The 14,415-nt window shown below is 44.6% G+C and overlaps 1 protein-coding gene across 1 annotated transcript in view; it reads right to left on the minus strand.

Annotated features, from left to right (window-relative positions):
- Positions 1-2,420: 2,420 nt before the first annotated feature.
- LOC129326321 (autocrine proliferation repressor protein A-like) overlaps positions 2,421-14,415 on the minus strand; it is a 29,340-nt gene continuing 17,345 nt past the window's right edge. The window contains exons 5-8 of the mRNA XM_054974475.1: positions 12,366-12,495; positions 12,017-12,137; positions 4,778-4,904; positions 2,421-2,453 (exon numbers count right to left, since the gene is read on the minus strand). Coding sequence (XP_054830450.1) covers positions 2,421-2,453; positions 4,778-4,904; positions 12,017-12,137; positions 12,366-12,495 — 411 coding nt within the window. The remainder of the gene's footprint in view (positions 2,454-4,777; positions 4,905-12,016; positions 12,138-12,365; positions 12,496-14,415) is intronic.

Consider the following 14,415-nt stretch of genomic DNA (forward strand, 5'->3'; position numbering starts at 1 on the left):
GAGGGACACATTCTTATCACATATAGACATGGTCTAGGTATCAAAAAACATGGTGACTAAAATAATTAAAGTGGAGATATTACTAAAGTCTTTTTCAGACCACAATCCCGTAAGAGTAAATTATAGGACCAAATCTAATACATTTAGGTGGCAACTAAATGAATCTGAAAGCCACAAATCTAAATCTGAAAGAATTTTTTAATTAAATTTGAACAAGGGTACAGATTTGAGAATGGTTTGAGATGCAAGCAAAGCATTTATAAGAGGCCACTTTATACACCATAATTCAAAATTAAAGAGAAAGGAGCAGGAAAAGATGCAAAATATTTTGCAAGAAATTTTTTTAAAAGATTAAAAATTGTGCCATGGAATGTCAAAGTGCAACAAGAGATAAAATGTTTGCAACAACAGCTATCAATGTTAACAGTAAGAGACTTAGAGAAAAAATTGAACTGTCTTAAACAGAGAAACTTTTAATTAGCCAATAAACCGGGAAGATGGTTGACTTACAAACTGAGAAAAGAGAGACATGATTTTAAAATTGCAAGATGGGAATACTATGCTAACAGATAACGGGCCATCCAAAAGACTCTTTTCAAATATTATTCAAATTTGTACGGAAGACATGATATCTCTTCAAAGAAAATGGCACTCCCGGTGCACGCCTGCGTGCTTACCCGGGTGCCACTCTTTGCCCTCATGCATGGAGGGAGAGTGGATTGCTTTCCCGGGCATCTGGGTGCTTGCAGGGGGCGGGGTTTGGCTTCCTTTATAGGCTAACCCCACCTCCTCCTCCGTGCAGTTGCAAAGCAAGCTCGTCCCGCCCTCCTCGCCCCTTGGGATGGCAGTACAGGTATAACTGGTCGCTGGTTTTCAGGGCCAGGTAGGAATTTTTTTGCCTCTCACCTGATTGGCTGGTGGGGAGGGGCGTTTTTCGCCTACCTTGTACTGCCAAGTGTTGGGGGGGTTGTGTTCAGAGTTGAGTTTGGCAGGTTAGTTTGGGTAGACAGAGCGAGCCGGTAAGCACCCGGTGGCACCTCCCCATTGGTGGGGAATGAGGGTCTGTCTTGGATCGGCTGGTGGGCTTTACGGCTGCCAGCTGAGAGGGCAGACTGCCCTTGGGACCCCCTGGAAAAGGCCTTCCCTTGGGATTTACGGCTGGGGTGTATTGTGCTTTAAAGGGGGGAACCATTCGCCTGGCCGGCTGGGTTACAGCCATGCAATGGATGGCTTGCGCCTAGGGCAGGGGGTGCTCACCCAGGCAGTACGAGGAGCTGGTCAAAGTGACCCCCTTGCTTGAACTGTACCGCTAGTTACACCCTTGTTGTTATTAAGTTCTTATTTCAGTCTTAGGTATTGTTTGGTCAATAAATGGCCCTGTTTTCACCCAAGCCTTGTGTCCGTCTCTTCATTCCGAATATGGGGGCAAAATGAAGGATTATCTTATAAAACATAATTTACCTAAAATTACCGAGGAACAACATCAGGTGATGAATGGCCCTATAATGATTCAAGAGGTGGTGGAAGCAGTAAAAAGGACAAAAATGGAGAAGACACCCGGCCCATGCAGACTATCTGGTCGGTATTATAAATAATTTGAAGATGAGATTTTAGTACCTTTGCAAAATAAAATGAATTTAATTTTATCAGGAGGCAAGATGCCAGAGACTTGGAAAGATGCTACTATTATGTTGATACCTAAAGAAGAGCAAGATTAGACATTAGCAAAAAACTACAGACCTATATCATTACTGAATAATGATAAATTATTTATTTCGCTTTTAGCAGAAAGACTTAAGTACGTTCTTAAAGTCTTTATCCACAAGGACCAAAGTAGTTTCTTACCCAAAAGACAGTTGAAAGACAATGTTAGAACTATATTAGACATAGCGGAATATTTGGATAAACATAATGAAAAACAAGTGGCTCTGATTTTCTTGGATGCTGAAAAGGCTGTTGACAATTTGAACTGTTTTGTTGTTGTTGTTGTTGTTGTTGTTGTTGTTGTTGTTTAAAGTCTTAGAAAAAATGAATTTCGGGGAGAACTTTATATGGAATGAATTGCCCCCGGAGATACGTATGGTCCCTGACCTACACACCTTTCGCCGTGCCCTTAAGACATTATTATTCCAACAAGCGGGGCTGGCCTAAATGTGTTTTAACTGAACTGTCCTGTTTTGAGTTAAATTATTTAATATGTTTATTTTATATTCTTAGTGTTTTATATTTGTATGTTTTACTTTTGCTGTATACCGCCCTGAGTCCTTCGGGAGATGGGCTGTATAAAAATTCAATTAAAGTAAAGTAAAGTAAAATGGGTGAAATCGATTTATACTTCATAGAATGCCAAAATCATAGTAAATGGAGAACTAACTATACCATGTGAGAGTCAGAAAGGAACACGTCAAGTATGTCCATTGTCACAGCTCCTTTTCATTTTGGTGTTGGAGGATCTGAATAGAGATATTAGACAACAGGAGGGGATCAAGGGGGTTAAAATTTTAAAATAGTCATATAAATTATAAGCCTTCATAGACTATTTAGTTTTGATTCTGGAAGACCCGTTAGATGGAATTCAAATACTGATGGAGAAGTTGAGAGAGTTTGGCACTCTGGCAGGCTTTAAAGTAAATGAACAGAAAACAAAAATGTTGACCAAAAATGGACATTAAAATCAGAAAATAAAAAAAAATAGGTTTTAAAGTTAAAAAAGGTAAAATATTTAGGTATGCTGACAGGGATGAACTGTATGCTATTTCAAAATAATTATGTTAAGACATGGAATGAAATTTAAAAAAAGATATATTAAGATGGGATGGAGTACAGTTGTCCTTGTTGGGGAGAATATCAGTTAAGATGAAAGTTTTACCTAGAATGTTATTCCTTTTCCAGACAATACCTGTGTTAACTTCAGATGTATCATTTAAGCAGTGGCAAAAGGTTATTTCAACATTTATATGGCAAGGGAAAAAAACAAGGGTTAAATATAAAATTTTACAGGATGAGAAGGAGAGACATGGACTTTGTTTACCAGGCTTGAAAGTGTATTATGCCTTCGCATGTCTAATGTGGATGAAGGAATGGATGCTTCTGAGAAATGAAAGACTTTTGACATTGGAAAGTCCTGACCTGAGATTTGGATGGAACGCGTATTTGTGGTATGACAAAGTAAAGGTCAATGCAGACTTTAATAATCACTATATTAGGAAAGCCATTTAGAGAACCTGGAACAAATATAAACTGAGACTAACACAGAAGACACCACTTTGGATTTCAACACAGGAAGCATTTTACAGAAGGGAGATGATTTTCAAACAGGAATGGTTGACTTATGGAGAATTATAATTCTCACAAGGAGATTGCAAACTGAAGACAAGGGAGGATTTAATAGATTGCTTATAAATGTCAATGGTTTTCCTATACTAAACTTTTAGAAAGATTCAAATTAGATAAAAAACTATGGAACTTTGAACGTGAAAAGACTGAGTTTGAAAAAGAGCTTTGTTCAAATGATGAACATGTTATTTCCAAAATGTATAAGCTGTTGCTGAAATTTGAAACAGAAGAAGAATCTGTGAAAGACTGTATGGTAAAATGGGCTAAAAATGGGTATAATTTAATGATGGATCAGTGGGAAAATATGTGGGTAAAGGGGCTTAAATTTATGTTGAGTGTTAGACTTAAAGAATTTTTTTATAAAATGATGTATCAGCAATATATGTCCCCTGACAAATTAGCTAAAATGAGTAAAGATATATCAAACAAATGTTGGAAATGTGAGAAACAAGACGGAACATTCTATCATCTCTGCTGGACTTGCCATAAAGCTCAAATTCATATGGTAATACAAAAAATACTAAAGACTACTGTACAGTTTAAACCAGAAGCCTTTTTGTTGGGATTAATGGACAAACAGTTGAAAAATCAAGGCAGGATTTTATTTTTATATTTGACTACAGCAGCTAGGCTTTTGTATGTGCAAAAATGAAAGAGTACAGAATTGCCTTCAATTGAGGACTGGATTATGAAAACAACAGACAGAGTTAGCGGAGATGGCTAAATTTACAGCTTTGATCAGAGATATAACCGTTTTGGTTAACTGGAATCCCCTTATTGACTTTCTGCATGAAATGAGAAATAGTGATTTCATGATTTGTGGCTTTGATCTTTAAGAAGATAAAACTGGGAAAAATAAATAGAAGGGAGGCAGTAGTGGAAAAGAACATTTTGGAGAGATTAAAATCTTAAGTATGATGTTTGCTAAAATAAGGTAAATGTTGTAGAGAAGAATGGAAATGAAATATGTATTATTGTTTTCTTTTATTTCTAAGTTTTATTTTGGGTCTCTTCATCTGCTCACTACCAGTTTCCATTGCCATGCTAGGCACAATCCGGTATCATAGAATTTTTTGTTCTAAGATATTTTTTGATGCTCATCAGAGGATAAACACAATGTCAGACCTGCTTTTTCACACTTCAGAGTGTCTAAGACAAAGAAGAAATTTGTAAATTTACACAGTCTCTGAGAGGTGGGGTTCTTTGCAGGACAGTCATAAGTTATGGAAGTGACTGGTACAATATTAGGAGCCTGAGGTGGCATGATGGACTTGCTAGTTTGTTTACACAGAAAAATGTAGCATAATCTCAAACATCACTTCCCAGCAGCAGCACAATGGGAAGCACAATGGATGCATCGAAAGGAAACTATCAAGCAAGTATCAGATTCCTGTCCACACCTTTCAGAGAATGGCTTCCAAGGTGTATGCTTTTTTCTTACCGTTGTTACGTTCCAAGAGATGTCTGGAAATCCAGAATGTCTTATGATGATACGATAATGGAAAACAAGCATTGGATTTATTAGTGTTCTTTCACCTTGAAATCTGGAATCAACATGTGGGATGATGCTGGAAATAAATTAAATTTGTTAAACGTTGATTGGTGAGATTCAGGGGAAGAAATATCAAAAAGAGTCCAGTAGCACCTTTAAGACTAACCAATTTTATTGTAGCATAAGCTTTTGAGAATCAAGTTCTCTTCGTCAGATGCATGGTACAGAAACTGGTCAAATATAGAAGAGGAGAGGGGAGGAGGGGAGGAGAGAGAAGATGCAATTAGGGGGGGAGAGGGAGGGTGCAATTTTTAAAGAATCACAGTCAAAACACACAAGACAAAATACCAAGATTCAACTCGTGTTCTCTTACCTAAAGGTTTGCCGGGAAGTGTAGGCGTCCTTGCAGCTTAAAGTTTAGCATTTACAGAGCAGCAGAGAGGGATGTGCAGGGGTCCTTGCAGCTTAAAGTCTCCCGGTGCAGCCAGGCGTCACTCTGCAGGGCCAGGCCGGGTGAGGGGAAGGGAAAATGCTGTGATGCACCTTGAGAGTGGGAGGAAAGGCGCCCCATACCTGCACTTCCCTCCTCGCTGCTCTGTAAATGCTAAACTTTAAGCTGCAAGGACGCCTGCACTGTAAATGCTAAACTTTAAGCTGCAAGAACACCTACACTTCCTGGCAAACCTTTAGGTAAGAGAACACGAGTTGAATCTAGGTATTTTGTCTAGTGTGTTTTGACTGTCAGTCCCCAAGCGCCATCCATTGCTTTTGCATCATGCTGAGAATGATATTGATGGCTGTTGTGGGTTTTCCGGGCTGTATTGCCGTGGTCTTGGCATTGTAGTTCCTGACGTTTCGCCAGCAGCTGTGGCTGGCATCTTCAGAGGTGTAGCACCAAAAGACAGAGATCTCTCAGTGTCACAGTGTGGAAAAGATGTAGGTCATTTGTATCTACTCAGGAGGGGTGGGGTTGAGCTGAGTCATCCTGTAAGAGTTTCCCAGGGTGTGGAATGCTAATGGCGGGAGGCTTCACTGTATCCTGAGGAGGTTCTTTTGCATATGGATTGGTACTTGATGTGCTAATCTCTGCAGGGCTATTGTCAAGGATAGAATGTTTTGTTAGCCTGGTGTTTTTCAGAACTGGCAACCATGCTCGGTTCATTCTTAAGGTTTCTTCTTTCCTGTTGAAGTTTTGCTTATGCTTGTGAATTTCAATGGCTTCCCTGTGCAGTCTGACAAAGTAGTTGGAAGTGTTGTCCAGTATTTTGGTGTCCTGGAATAAGATACTGTGCCCTGTTTGAGTTAGGCTATGTTCAGCCACTGCTGATTTTTCAGGTTGTCCAAGTCTGCAGTGTCTTTCATGTTCTTTTATTCTTGTCTTTTATTCTTTGTCAGACTGCACAGGGAAGCCATTGAAATTCACAAGCATAAGCAAAACTTCAACAGGAAAGAAGAAACCTTAAGAATGAACCGAGCATGGTTGCCAGTTCTGAAAAACACCAGGCTAACAAAACATTCTATCCTTGACAAGAGCCCTGCAGAGATTAGCACATCAAGTACCAATCCATATGCAAAAGAACCTCCTCAGGATACAGTGAAGCCTCCCGCCATTAGCATTCCACACCCTGGGAAACTCTTACAGGATGACTCAGCTCAACCCCACCCCTCCTGAGTAGATACAAATGACCTACATCTTTTCCACACTGTGACACTGAGAGATCTCTGTCTTTTGGTGCTACACCTCTGAAGATGCCAGCCACAGCTGCTGGCGAAACGTCAGGAACTACAATGCCAAGACCACGGCAATACAGCCCGGAAAACCCACAACAGCCATCGTTCTCCGGCCGTGAAAGCCTTCGACAATACAGAGAATGATATTGTTTGCCAGTGGGATGGAGCCTCACACACACATTTTTGGCTGTATGTCTCCCAGGAGGAGTGCTCCTCCTGGCCGGTTCCCTCCAGATGATGGCAGGTTCCCTCCTGGCCCACAGATGATGAGGTGAGCAGTGGCAGGAGTAGCAGATAGCAGTGGCTGGGGATACCCCAATGCAAGCATGGGACTGACAGCCCTAGGAAGAAAGAACAAGGAACCCATGGAACCTCTTGTCCAAGGAAAGGGCACGGAACTCTGTCTGAGGGCCTACTAGCTCTTTGGCTCCTGGAGTGGGGGTGAGGTGGCCATCAACACACCCTTTGTGATGAGGGCAGCCACACCAAGTCACTGAGGTGGGTTTCATCTGTGGCCGCCTCTCCTCGCAGGCCTGGCAGGCTTGAGGGGCACATTGTACTCCCTCAGGGGCAATGGGCTCCTGGAGTGGGGGGAAATGGGGTGGCACCCCCACTTGTGACAGGTTAGGGTTAGGGTTAGAAGTGGGGGTGGGGCCCTCTTGTTATGGTGTGGTGGGCTTGCCAGGTAGCAGAGGTGGGTTTCATCTGCAGCCACCTCCTCCTCACAAGCCCAGCAGGCTCTAGGGGCCCGTCACCCTTCCCTCCCCCAGGAGCAATGGGCTCTTGGAGCAGGGGGGAGTGGGGTGGACCCCCCTTTTAATGGGAACCTCATCAAGTTATTGTTGTGGGTTTTTATCTGTGGCTGCTTCCTCCTCGAAGAACCGGCAGGCTTCAGGGCCCCCCCTAACACCCCCTTTTGACTGGGGGGGAAACACATCAGTGAGGTGTCTTTTTGTGGTTATAATTTTTCCTTATTTAAACTATAAATGATAAAATAAATATTATAGACAACAAACATAGAGAATAAAAAACATTCTAAAAAGATGACACATTAGCAATACATAGACAAGAGAAAAAGTAAAAAAGAAAAAGAAACCCTTAAACGGAACTACGGATTGAGTTCCAATTTTCTCTGCCACAAATATAGATCATTTTCAGAATCTTACTTATTCTAAGTTAAACATAAAAGCCCTCTTTTTTCTATCGTTCATGGTTCTTAATCCATAAATCCAGATGTCAAGTCCTTATTATCCATTTCATGTAAAAAGTCTATAAATGGTTTCCATTCAGTCAAAAATGTAACTGATGTTTTTTCCCTAATCAGTGAAGTAAGTTTTGCCATTTACGCAAACTCCAATGCTTTTATCCACCATTCCTCCACTGTAGGCAATGTTGGAGTTTTCCACTTTTGTCTATAGAGTACTCTTGCCACCATAATCAAATATAAAAACAAAGTTCTAAAGCTTCTTTCTAACTGGCTGTCCATTGTATTGTCGAAGGCTTTCACGGCCGGAGAACGATGGTTGTTGTGGGTTTTCTGGGCTGTATTGCCGTGGTCTTGGCATTGTAGTTCCTGACGTTTCACCTGCAGCTGTGGCTGGCATCTTCAGAGGTGTAGCACCAAAAGACAGAGATCTCTCAGTGTCACAGTGTGGAAAAAATGTTGGTAGGTCATTTATATCTATTCAGGAGGGGTGGGGTTGAGCTGAGTCATCCTGTAAGAGTTTCCCAGGGTGTGGAATGCTAATGGCGGGAGGCTTCACTGTATCCTGAGGAGGTTCTTTTGCATATGGATTGGTGCTTGATGTGCTAATCTTCTCTGCAGGGCTATTGTCAGGTATAGAGTGTTTTGTTAGCCTGGTGTTTTTCAGAACTGGAAACCATGCTCTATTCATTCTTAAGGTTTCCCAAATCAGCAGAGCTGTTGTGATTTGAAAAACCAGAAGCAGAGCAATCCGAAACGATTTGGGTTTCTTCGGGCTGCTCTGTGAAGCCTTTTCCCCTTGCCGCAGCAAGAAGAAAAAGCTTCAAACAGCTCTCTTCCCGTGGCTTTCGATTGATGGGAGCGGGAAGAGGGAAGTGAGAGAGGCAGGAGAAGGAGTGGGAGAGGGTGGTGATCAGAAAAGGGAGATTGGCTGAGACTTGAGGGGCATGACAAGCTACTCTCACACCATCACTTCTGCCTAGTCCTCTGCGAGGGCAACCCTTTCCTTCCCATGCCGGCAACCTCCCAGTTCAACACTGAGGACCTGTAGTGGGGTGGTCCTTGTTAGATGGGCTCTCTGAGCCTGAAATGCTGGTCTCACCCACCACCACTACCATCTCCTCCTCCTCCTCCTCCTCCTGCTCCTCCAGTAACATCCCCTGTTCCGTGCCCTCTTCCCTCTGGCCATGTCTGTTAACCTCCTCTCTCTGGAGGCCCTACTTCCAGTGCTGGAGCTCACATTGGTACATAGCAATAGTGCCCTTTACACAAGAGTCGTACATGCAAGCCCACAGTTTGCAGATGGGATGCCCACAGTTTGTAGATGGGATGCAAGCAGGTGGCCATGCCTGCCTGCAACCTCTTCACCAACTCCCTGACACTGGGGAGAAGAGATTCTCCCCACTCCAGCTCTTTGGCCAGCACCCAGTCGAGCCCATGGATCAGGAGGATGACTTGCCCCAGGCTGGACTTGAAGGAGCAGGGGAGGTTGGTGGTGTCCTGAAATGGCTTTAGGACATGGGCCATTTGGGATAGAGCTAGCCAGTCCATGGAGCTGATGGTGATCACCCTTCCCTCCTGAAAAATGGGTGTGGAGGTCATGATGTCTTCCAACATGTGTCTTTGCTACATTAGACACACTATCATTGTGTAGGTGGAGCTGCAACAGGTGAGCATATCCTCGAACAGCTTCTGCCTGGAATCTTCTCCCCCTGCTTCCTGTACAGCTGGCAGGAAGACTTAATGCTGCAGGAAAAGTGAGCTCTGAGACGACGAAAGCTATCCAAAAACTCATGCATCTCCAATGTTCCCTGGTCCCACCCTGACTTGATGGTGCAACCCACCGTGAGAGCATCCCCCATGACCAGGTGCAGCTTGTGTGCCAGGCAGATGAGACCCTCCAGGGAAGCATCATTCAGGGCTGCCAGCATGTTCCTATCTGTCATCACGTAGCCATGGACAGCATCAGATGGGGAGACCCACTCCCTCAGTGCACCCTTGATCACACTGGGAATGTTCTTTCCTGTCTGATCTGCATCCATCTCCCATGTCTGAAGCAGAACCACTCTGTAGCCTGGCAGCAGGGGTGGCTCCTCTTTCTGGGGCCTTGATTTGCCCACGGTCCTCTGGTTGCCACCAGTGGGCAGTGGTAACAAGGTAGCTTTGATGACTTCTGCTCCACCAATTGGCTGTGAAGTGCACGGTCCTCCTTCGTATTCTGTCCAACTGTTTCCTGGCCATCTCTGCCACACAGTTGTAGAAGGCGGATAAGACTCATTGGCCAATAATCAGCCATGAGAGCACTGTGAACCAGGAGGCAAAATGGCACAGCACCCAATAAAAACCCACACCCTCCAACATGGACAAAGTTAGTCCATCCAGAGCTATCATCTCAGCCAGTACACAAGCGCAGGCCTAATGTGCCCCTCCCACCCTGAATCTTTTACTTGGCACAGATGACCCTGAGGAAACACGCTCCTGAAGCCTGCCTGGAGGCTCCGCTCCCATCCACAGCACCCTCAGCGTGAGACTTCTTCTTCTTCAGGATGGACTCTTCTTCCTCTCCCCCTTCTCCCTTCTCAGCAAACCTCTTGCCCTCCCCCCCGCCCCCGGATGGTTCTTGTGGAGACAAGAAACTCAGATGATGCCTTAGCAGATGCCTGTGGAGGACTCTGGAAGAGAGGCGATTGGGGTCCAAACCCCTACGCACCAGGGCATTGCAGCCTCTGCAATGCACCGAACAGGGATCTTTTGGGAGGGTCTTGAAAAGCTGCCAAAGCATGGGACTGAAATGGTGACCAGGAGTTGATGGATCAGGAGGAGGACAGAGCCATGACCATCGAGGTGAGGCACTGAGCTGGGAGGACGGACTGCAGGCAGGGTCAGCAGCAGGAGGTTGGAGTGTGGAGGAGCTGGATATTCCAGGATCCCTCAAGGCATCCTCCTGACTAGATCTCTCCTCCTTAAAATGTTTTACAAGCTGCTCTTCCTCAGGCATCACTAAGAGCTGCTGTCTCTTCTCCTCGAGCCCCAAAAGAGGCTCTGGCTCTGATACCTCCCAGTCCCCAGTATGGCTGGTGCTTGGCACCAATGGCAATGGGCAGCCAGGACAACCCTGGCACTTCTTTTCCCCACAACTGCCCTTCCTACTAGTTGCAACCCTCATGGTTCTATAAGAAGAGCCCTCTGCCGAAGACACTTGCCTAGCATGCAGAGAGACTAAATGCAGCTCAGAGACTGGAATGGAGCACAGCCCTAGGATGACCCACCACCGCAAAAGTAATGAGGAATGGAAAGAAAAAAAATTCAAACAGAAGATTGGGCCTCCTCAACTGAGGAAACCCGTTATAACTATGCTTGTTCTCCAGCCCTTACTACAGCTCAAGCCCCAAGCCTCCCTCTCACGCTGCACAATCCAAAAAGAATTCCTACAGCAAGCAGTTCCTCACTCGGTAACTGCGAGCTGGAAGTGAAAGCACAGCTCCATGGCTCTGTCCTATATACTAAATGCTCACATAGAGAATAATGGGAGCTCTAGGGTTGGTAGTCTGAGCCGCCTATCAAGGTTTTCAGAGCTAAGATTAGTGTGTTTTTAGGGTGGCAGAATGTCTGTGAGAGGCTCCGATATTGCCCAGGGAATTGATTAATCGGAGCTGGAATGTCTAGTTTCACGGACGGCTGGATCAACGGACCAGCCAAAGTTTATTGCATCCGTGAAAAGTGGCACATTCTACAACCTGCCAGCCAGTGAATGCCAAACAGGCGCAGACTGTGCAATATTTTGGTCTCTTTTCCAGACTGTGCCCATCTCTAGGTAGATCTATTTCAAATGCTGTACATTCCAGGTGTGACTTGGGAGTTTCCCACTTAAAAATTAATCCCCAGGCATGCATGGGCCACATGTGGTTCAGGACTGTGGTGCATGGGATCAAGCTTCACATATTCACCATTTTCCCAAACCAATATGGCCCACAAAGCTTCTGTTTGCTGCACTGGGGGAAATACATCTGGTCCATCAATACAAATACATTTCCCAGCAGCTTCCCAGGCATTTTTTATACAGGAAAACTGTTTGAGGGGAAGGCTTAATCACCTCTCTGAGCAGTCCCAATCTCAGTTGGGCCCCCAAGATCCCAGTCCTGAGCATAGAACTCCCAGAAACATTCCACTTTGGGGGGAAAGTTGCCATTCCCACCACCTCCTTCTTTAGGAATAAGGAAAGAAAATGGTGTTCAGAAGGTGTATAAACTCACTTGAGATACTTCTCGCCTTCCAGCTGGGAAAAGTAATAACGTGAGTTGTCAGGCTGGAATAATTCATCTCCCGTTGCTACGATTATGTACTTGGATACGTTTGCGTATCGTGGGTTGTATGCTGGAAATGGAAAATCCAGTGGTTATTGTCATGGCAGGTGCATGAACATCCCAGTCTGAGCCTGACTCCATTTCAGCAGAAAGAGGAAAGAGCCATTGTGCAACACAGAAGCACTGCTTTTTCCATCACAGATGGACTTCAGCCAGCCCTTCTGATACTCTCCCTCCCACTGCTGTTTCTTTTCCAGCCAAAATTCAGTGAGTACTGAAAAGGATAGCATTTGCTCACCCAGTGGGTCCACATGCGAAGCCAGTTCACTGAAACGGGGGCTGTCCAACTCTTGAGTTATATTCAGCTCATAGAAGGGTTTCATCATATAAGACCAGCCGCAATATGCTCGGTATTGGTGGTGGAGATTCTGCACAAAATTAGAACCATGAGACGTGGATGTGTGTGAGAACATACTCATCAGCAGAGCTGGACTTTGGAGCATTTGAAGAGGCTGAGATTTCAGATTTAAGACAGCCAATACAGCAAGCACAGACCACTACTATCAGTGTTTAGATACATGTTTAAAAGCCTGGTAAAAACTAAGGACTACCCTAGCAGAAGACAGAATCAATATTTCTGGTAGGCATTAATTTTTTCTTTCAACAACCATGAAACCTATCAGTTACAAAATGGCAGCATTGTTGGCAGAGCAAGTCATCAAAAAGTGTTTCCTTTGCTGGAGCCACTCAAAAAATGGTGGCATGTACAAAAATAACATTTCAGAGCCAATTTGTTTTGCTTAAATTAGGAAACCTTCCTCCACTCTTTTCCTTAACCAAATCACCACCGTCACCCCAAACAATAACATGCTCAGCAAGGGAAAACAGTCGCTCCTGTATTTTCTCTGGAAGAGGCAAATAGCAGGAGGAAAGAGTCATAACTCCTTTTCCATCGAGACCAAGCATGAGTGTGTGCATGAATGAAGAAAGAAGATAGGGAAATGGAAAGGGAAAGGGAAAGGAAAGGGAAAGGGAACTGGTGGGTTTTTTCCCTATCCGGAGCAAAGGTGAATGTGTTTGTTTCCTTCTCTTTCACATGAAAGAGAAAGTAGAGAACAGCTGCCATGGTAGGTTTAATTGAAGTATAAGACCATGATTACACCAGCATTGGAGGCGGAGTGGAGATCTGCTGTTCATTACTTGGACCTACAACATGATCAGTCACCTGGTGGAACAAAAAAACCTGGTCCAGGACATAATGTCATCTGTGGCCATTGTGCAGAAGTCTCAGCTCTGCGGATTGGCTAGTCCTGTCCCAGACGGAGTGCTTCCTTCCCTTCTCTGGAAGGTGGGTTTTGTAGGTCCTTGTTGGTCTCTGGCAGGGGGGGAAGGGCATAGTTCAGCGATGTTCTTCTGTGTTCTCCCTGCAGAGGCCTTATTTTGTTGACCTGACCCACCCGCCATGTCTGGAAGGCAGATTATGTAGGTCCTTGTTGGTCTCCATGTGGGGGCCTTTTTTTGTGAACCTGCCAATCTTTGCGCTTCCACCCATGACCACCCCTGCCCCTCACTCTAAACCTCATAGTGTTGCAAAACAAGAATAATTGGAAAACAAAAAATGTGATTTTGAGCCTTCCTCAAGATGTACCCACTGAGCTTGGCTTCAGAGTCTAGCAGTGGCCTTGAGATAGGGGGAATACAGCCCTACCACCTCACACACAGAGACCTGACCTGAGCAGGCAGGACAGGTGCACAAAAATAGATAGTAAATCAAATCAAAAAGAAAGAACAATGTGAGCCCTCAGCCAAGGTGCCCAGTTAGCTTGGCTCCAGAGCCTAGCAGTGGCCCTGAGATGGGGGGGGGGGGTAGAGCCCTACCGCCCCACACACAGAGACCTGACCTGAGCAGGCAGGGCAGGTGCAAACACAAAAAAAGAGAAATAGATCTGAGCAGGCAAGACAGGTGCACAAAAAAGAGATAGTAATCAAATCAAAAAGAAAGAAGAGCGTGAGCCCTCAGCCAAGGTGCCCAGTTAACTTAGCCCCAGATCCTAGCAGTGGCCATTAGACAGGAGGAGGGGGTATAGCCCTCTTGCCCCACACACAGAGCAAATAAAATAAAGGGGGGGGATCCCACGAGGGGTTGAAACGAGCAATGCTCGTTTCAACCCCTTGCGGGATTTCCCCCCCTTTTATTTTATTGGCTTTGGCAAGGGTAGCTCTCTCTTTTCTCCACACACAGAGCAGGCAAGACAGGTGCACAAAATAGAGAATAATTAAACCCAGAAAAAATAAGGAGAAAGAAAGAAAATCCAAGGAAAAAAACAGGTAGGTCTCAGTCAAGCTAG

The sequence above is a fragment of the Eublepharis macularius genome, chromosome 3, assembly GCF_028583425.1.
Source record: "Eublepharis macularius isolate TG4126 chromosome 3, MPM_Emac_v1.0, whole genome shotgun sequence".
Lineage (NCBI taxonomy): Eukaryota > Metazoa > Chordata > Lepidosauria > Squamata > Eublepharidae > Eublepharis > Eublepharis macularius.